Here is a 7,379-nt window from a genome sequence, read left to right on the forward strand (position 1 = left end):
ATATATATATATATATGCGTGTGTGTGTTTGTGTGTCTGTGTTTGTCCCCTTAGCATTGCTTGACAACCGATGCTGGTGTGTTTATGTCCCCGTTACTTAGCGGTTCGGTAAAAGAGACCGATAGAATAAGTACTGGGCTTACAAAAGAATAAGTCGCGGGGTCGAGTTGCTCGAGTAAAGGCGGTGCTTCAGCATGGCCGCAGTCAAATGACTGAAACAAGTAAAGGAGTAAAAAAAGAGAGTACAGCTGTCAACAGGTTGTAAAAAGGAAAACATTACCATCCAGAAAGCCACAGCTATCAACGGGCAGAGCTCCGCAGCCGGTATGTCACGGCACACTGGTGTGTCACGAGACGATACTAGGTGTGCCGCGGTGTAACCTGAATATAATTTTTTTTTTCCTGTATTGTTAGTTATATTTTAGCTCAGGTGTGCCGACGAGTTTTGAAAACAATGTAAGTGTACTGGCAAGCGAAAAAAGGTTACGGAGCATTGTTCTAGACCGGCGCTTCTGAAACTATGGGTCGCGACCCCAAATAGGAGGGTCGCAAAGTAAAATGAATTTCAGTTTATATGTTATTTTATAAATGCACAAATCCTAAAACTACTTTTATGGTGACAAATTATCGCGGCATTCCGTCGGTTACGACGACGAGGGTTCCGGTTGATCCGAATCAACGGAACGGCCTGCTCGTGAAATTAACGTGCAAGTGGCTGAGCACTCCACAGACACGTGTACCCTTAACGTAGTTCTTGGGGATATTCAGCGTGACACAGTGTGACACGGCTGGCCCCTTTGAAATACAGGTACAACAGAAACAGGAAGTAAGAGTGAGAGAAAGTTGTGGTGAAAGAGTACAGCAGGGATCACCACCATCCCCTGCTGGAGCTTCATGGAGCTTTAGGTGTTTTCGCTCAATAAACACTCACAACGCCCGGTCTGGGAATCGAAACCGCGAGTCCGCTGCTCTAACCACTGGGTCATTGTGCCTCTACTGACAAATAATATAACTACTTTTTTCATATCTCTATTGTTTAGTAAAAAAAAATAAATGATTTATGTATCTATATGTATGTTTTATTTTATATTTAATACCTGGGGTCGCGAAAAATCTCGTGATGAAATATGGGGTCATGAATGAAAAAAGCTTAAAAGGCGCTGTTCTAGACTAAGGGTTCTCAATCGGGGTTCATTTGACCCTTACGGGTCCATTTTGTTGCTAAAGTTTATGTGCAATAAAGACATCTACAAGACAAAATATTTTAGCAATTTTTTTCAATATAATTCCTAATAGCATTTGATTATAAAAATATAAGATTTTTAAAGCATCGAATAATTATGAGGGTCCAATAGAACAAAGCAGAAATCAAAGGGGGTCCAAAGGTTTAAAAATGATTGAGAAGCACTATTCAAGGGATTCACAGCTAACAGCAAGTTGTAAGACCCAATTTCTAGAAAACCCTCAGTTGATGCACGTAGCTGGACCCATTTTCATCTGAAAATCCGCAGCAAACATATCGTATGTACCCTGCCATCCGAAGACCCACATCAAACATGCAGTAGAACCCTGTAATGGGAAAACGTACAGCTAACATGTAGTAGACGCCAAGTCAGCATATAATAGCTTCAGTTAACATGTAGTAGGCACCCAGTTACCTGGAAACCCACAGGTAACGTATAGTGCAGTACGCAGTCACCCGGGGAGACCCGTAGCTAGAAGTGGGTAATGAAACCGGGACCCTGCATATGGAATGTGGTCTGGTATAAAAAGGGAACATTTTTTAAAAGGGAAAATCAGCTTTCGAACCCCTTTATCTATCTCAAGTCCCCTTTACCTGGGAGATTTACACCAACTACACTTGACAACAGGGGATGCATAGATAAATATGCTTTGAAGAGACCCTCGTCTAGAATCTGACGAAGTCATCAAAATCAAGAAACAGAAGACACACACATATATACACACACACACACAATCATCATATCTGTTTACACACACATATACATACACACACACACACACACACACACACACACGCACAATCATCATATCTGTATACACATACACACACACACACGCACACACATATACATACATACACACACACACACACAACACACACACACACACACACACACACACACACACACACGCACAATCATCATATCAGTATACACACACACACATGTAATTGGAAATGCTGTAACTTTAAATATAGAATCATGACGTATGTTTGTATTGTGTTTACATATTTAACACACGCGCGCGCACGCACACACGCATACATACACCTATCCACACAAACGAAATCACTGCGATTAACTTTGGCGACGGTTTCAGTAGAAGAAGAAGAAGAAGAAGAAGAAGAAACGAGAAAAGAAGAGCTTTAAATACAAACAAGTGAATGAATGTCAGCCAGGTTGGCAAGACTGGCGGGCGGGCTGGCAGACAGTCGGACGGACGGACAGACTGGCTGGATGTATGAATGAATGAATGAACGAACGATGGTGAATGAATGAATGACAGTTAAAAAGAGGCGAAGTAGTAGTGAGAGGAAGAACAAAGAAGAAACGAAGTGAGTTTACCTTAGTAAAATCTCCGAAAAGAAATCCTTGTTGCAAACCGAGGAAAAGGACGAGCGGCATTAGCAACTGGCATTTGGGGTCGCACAGCATTCGCACGGTGGCCAAGCAGAGTTCACGAGACGAAAGGTTGCCGTAGGACTCTTCTTTGTGGCCCTCTTTGTCCAGGAGGGCCACGATTATGATGGCGCCCATGATGCCGCAGATCAGGTAAACTCCAAGAAGCATGTGTCGAGAATCGTCAGATATTCCGGCCACGATGGGGTTATAGTCGTGGTACTCAGCACCAGGATCGGCAAACGGCAGGTCGCAGAATTTGGCACCGCATTTCTTCCAGGTGAACTGTGAGGAATACGATAGCGAGGAAGGGCGCGAATAAATGTAGGCCGATATAGCCGTTGATTCGTTGAGGGCGGTAGCAGCTTTGCGCCACACCTCTACAACCGGGTTATAAGCTTGCACGGTGTCGTTGTTAAAGAGAACTGTCGCTGTGATTATGTTACCCCAAATTTGGCTACTCTGGTAGAAAGCGTAAAAAATGCCCATGAATTTATTAACGACGGCATCTGTGTCGTAATTGTGTATTCTTTGTGCATGCATAATACCCATCGTCGTGACAAGGGTAGCCTGGGCACTCCACAACGGTCCGGTCAACAGACCGAGAATCATGCCCGCTGGAATTAACATGAAATGTTTAGGGTAAAAATTAGCAGCGAAGTAAGCAGAAAAGAGAATAAAAGCAGATACCATGGTCCACTTGCATTTTAGTTTACTGATAATCCAAGGAGCAAGCAAACACGAGAGGACGGTAGAAGCGTACATACAACTAAGCGACACAACACCGACCCCTCCATCGGTGTTTAAAGAACTTTGAAGACTCTGAAGGGACATGAAAGCTGTGTAGACGAACATAAAAGCAAAACCGATCACAAACACATTTTTGAAGCTTTTACGGTCCTTGAGCGACGGCGGCGGCGACCCGTATTGGGGTCCGGTGTGAACCTTCTGGGGGTGACAACCGCTGTGTTGTTTATTATTGGAGTGGTTACGAGTATTGTTGAGGCTGTTGATGTTGGAGTTGGTGGTGAGATGATGGTGGTGATGGTGGTGATAATGATGATGGTGGTGGTGCCCAGCTAAACCGTTGCCCCGACACGGGGTGGAGGAGGACTGCGGGTACTCGGTGCGTTTTATGATATCCATGGGTAACGAATGGTAAGTGGGTACCATATAAGATGAATTGCCAGCACATCTCCTCGCACCGTTTTGTTCCGACGACCAATGAGTAGCCGCTTTCGTCATGTTATTACATCGATTATTTGAAATACAACCGTCGCATCCATTGCTCGCCACCAACAACTTGTCGCAGTCATTCACAACCGGTTTGTAACTTGCACCGGACAACAGTTTCTTCTCATCCGAAGCCATAGATTTTTAGGGGTTATTATTCCAAGACAATGATAGATCTCAATGAAAAATATCTCCACTGATCGTGTTATCTACAATTATTTTACAAAAAAACCTTCGTTATTTATCCAATCCGAGTCATTCTTCTACACATCGTCGTCACATCTTCCTTATTATTTCAGATAAACATTTTTCTCTTCTGTTTTTTTTTTACATTTGCATTCGCGATTGTAATAATCCGCTTTCGTTTGCCAATTAAAGAAATTAAACCTCAATTAAAAGAAGCCAAATATTCCAAATTCGATTGACAACAGCTAATAATAATAATAACAACAACAATAATGCTAACAATTATTATTATTATTGTTGATGTCTAGTCTTTGAGGCGAAGAATTTCGTTTTCGCAATGTTTTCTTTCTCTGTGCATCTATGTGTGTGTACATAGACCTGTCAATCACTGTCTCTGTTCAACAGATAAACATGCGACGATGAACAACAAACGTACCCTTATATATACAGACATCTATATATATATATACACACATATATATATATATACACACATATATATATATATACAGTACCCTACATAAACACACACGTTTACAAATACATACAATACATGTATGGCTGTAGAATCTCCTGTCCTTTAACAAGAACACAACTGGGGGTTGTATTTTCGCAAGAGGTGGCGACGATGGCCAGTTGATAGCAGCACAGATGAGAGAAGAAATACTATGGGGAGTATTTCTCACGAATCTCTCGTCTCTCCATTTAAATGTCTGTTTACAGCAGCCTCTGCACTGCGACTCTATCTGTTTACTACATGGAGAGAGAGAGAGAGAGAGAGAGAGAGAGAATCGCATCAATTAACCTCCCCTTCTTTACCCCTCTCTCACACTTCATCTATATCTCACACTATTGTTTAACGTTTACCTCTTACTACTACTACCTTGCTGCCTATTCCACTTTGCCTTTCTCCATCTCCGTCTATGTCCCCCTCTCTCTCTCCCTATCTCTCTCTCTATCTCCACTTCCCCCTCTCTCTCTTCCTGTCTTTCTCTTCCCGCTCCTCTCGTCTGTACTCTGTCTTCTTTTCCCTTTCCTTCTTATTCATTCATTTACTCAATTTTTCTCTCTTCCTCTCCCTCTCTGTCTCACCCATCTCTCTTCCCTTCTCCCTTTCTGTCTCTTTATCTCTTTCCCTCTCTCTCTCCTCTTCCCGCTCCTCACCTCTCTAATCTGTCTCCTTTCCTTATTATCCTTATCCATTCATTCATTAACTTAGATTTTTCTCTCACCATCTCTCTCTCACTTTCCTCCCTCTCCCTCTCTCTTTCCCTCATTCTCATCACTCCCTTATACTGTTCCCTCGTCCCCTTTTCTCTCTAAACCTTCATTTACCTCCCTCTCTTCATTCCTATTCTATCGCTCTTTTATGCCGTCACCATTTCTTATTGCATAACTCCTTCCATATATTTTAGTCGTTCGCTATCATTCACTCTCTTAATACCTCTTAATCTATCACTTTCGTAATCTATCTCCCTCACTCAATATTTTTTAATTTTTCTATTTCTCTCTCTCTCTCCCTCTCCCTCTCTGTCTCAATGTCTATAAATCTATCACACACTCTCTCTCTCTCACTCTCTCAATATCTCTTAATCTATCGCTCTCACTCACTCACTCACTCACTCACTCAATATCTCTTATTCGCTTATCACTGCTCGTTTTCATTATTCTCTCATTCCGTCACACTCAATTGCCATCCATTACATCAAGTCACTATTTCACACATACACCACACACAACACACACACACACATAAACACACACACGCGCGCACAGACACACACACACACATAAGCATACAAACACACATACACACACACATACACACACAAACACACACACACAAACACACACACACACACGCACACACACACACATCGCTATCTCTATTCCGATTCTCTAATTCTGTCGCCGTCTCTCATATTGAACATAATATAAACTCCACTGATTCCTTTATTACCGAACACACTCCCACCTCCACCACCTGTAACTCTACTCCACTCAATCTTCTACTTCTTTCTCTTTTCTTCCCTCTTCCTGTCTCAAACATTCTTTCTCTCAACCTCTCCCTATCTGTCGCTCTCTTTCTATCACCCCCTCTCTCTCTCTTTGTCTTTCTCCCTAATCTTCACTCACCTCATCCTCATTCTATCAGTTGTTTATACGTCCCTCTCTCTTCCTCTTTCTGTCTATCTCTCTCGTCTTCACACACCTCATTCCCTTTTTATCGTCTGTTTACTCGTCCCTCTCTGCCTCTCTCTTTCTTCTCTCCTTTGATACTTTCACTCTCTCTCTCTCTCTCTGTCTTTCAATCTCTCTTTCGTTTTCTTTTTCACTCCACCCCTACCCTTCTATCGTCTGCTTTCTCGGTCTTCTCTCTCTCTTCCTCTCTTCTCTCTCCCTCTCTTTCTCTTTTACTCTCTCTCTCACTCTGTCTTTTCTCTCTCCCCTTTGACACTGTATCTCGTCTTTCAACGTTCCCTTCTTACTTCTCTCTCCCTCTCTCTCTGACTATCTCCTCTCTCTTTCCCTTCACTCTCTTCTTCTCCCCTCTCTTTCACGTTATAATATATCGTTCTCATAACACTCAACCCTCTCCCATTCCCCCTCACTCCCTTATAACTGTATATCTTCACACTTTGTCCCTCAACCTCTTTCCGCATTTCTTTTACTCTATCCTTCTCTATTCTCCTCCTCCTCCCCTTCTCTTATAGTTTACCTAACACTTGTCTTCTACTTTTTACCTTTTCGTTTTCATTTCAAAGCAGACGATTGCACTTCTCTCTCACTCTTTCACTCTTTCACTCTCTCTCTCACTCTTTCTATCTCTCTCTCCCTTTCGTACATTTTGCTATTCAACTCTCAGTTTCTCTCTATCTCTTTCTCCATCTCTCTCTCTCTCTATCTCTCACTTTACTTTCATAGTTCTCTCTATTACTTCTCTATCTTTCTCCCTTTTCCCTTGTCTCCCCCTCTCTCTATCTCTTTCTCCATCTCTCTCTCTCTCTCTCTATCTTTCACTTTACTTTCATAGTTCTCTCTATTACCTCTCTATCTTTCTCCCTTTTCCCTTGTCTCCCCCTCTCTCTCTCTTTTACACATTTTTAGCTTTAGTTTTTAACTCCTCCTCTTTAACCTAACCCTTTCTTTCTTTCTCTCTCTTTCTTTCTTCCGCTCTTTCTCTCTTCCTTTCTCTCTGTCTCCCTCTCTATCATCCTACCTTCCCAACTCCCCCTCTCCTTTAATGCTTACTCTTTCGTTCACTTTGTGCCATACTTCTTATAATTCAATTATCTCTCTTTCTCTCCCTCCTACCAC

General features: G+C 42.3%; 1 protein-coding gene and 1 long non-coding RNA gene across 2 annotated transcripts in view; both read right to left on the reverse strand.

Moving 5' to 3' along the window:
- The window catches only part of LOC118767997, an 8,475-nt gene extending 7,483 nt beyond the window's left edge, over positions 1–992 (reverse strand). The window contains exon 1 of the long non-coding RNA XR_005003918.1: positions 956–992. This is a non-coding gene — a long non-coding RNA (uncharacterized LOC118767997). The remainder of the gene's footprint in view (positions 1–955) is intronic.
- Positions 993–2,414: 1,422 nt separating this feature from the next.
- LOC115224660 (protein unc-93 homolog A-like) lies at positions 2,415–4,876 on the reverse strand. The gene has a single exon (XM_029795518.2). The coding sequence runs from the start codon at positions 4,011–4,013 to the stop codon at positions 2,415–2,417; it is 1,599 nt and encodes a 532-aa protein (XP_029651378.2). The 5' UTR covers positions 4,014–4,876.
- Between the last annotated feature and the right edge of the window lie 2,503 nt (positions 4,877–7,379).

This window comes from Octopus sinensis, linkage group LG26 (genome assembly GCF_006345805.1).
Source record: "Octopus sinensis linkage group LG26, ASM634580v1, whole genome shotgun sequence".
In the NCBI taxonomy this organism is placed as follows: Eukaryota; Metazoa; Mollusca; class Cephalopoda; order Octopoda; family Octopodidae; genus Octopus; species Octopus sinensis.

Excerpts from the sequence above, each read along its gene's own strand:
- LOC115224660 (XM_029795518.2), bottom strand. The coding sequence starts at position 4,013 with ATGGCTTCGGATGAGAAGAAACTGTTGTCCGGTGCAAGTTACAAACCG.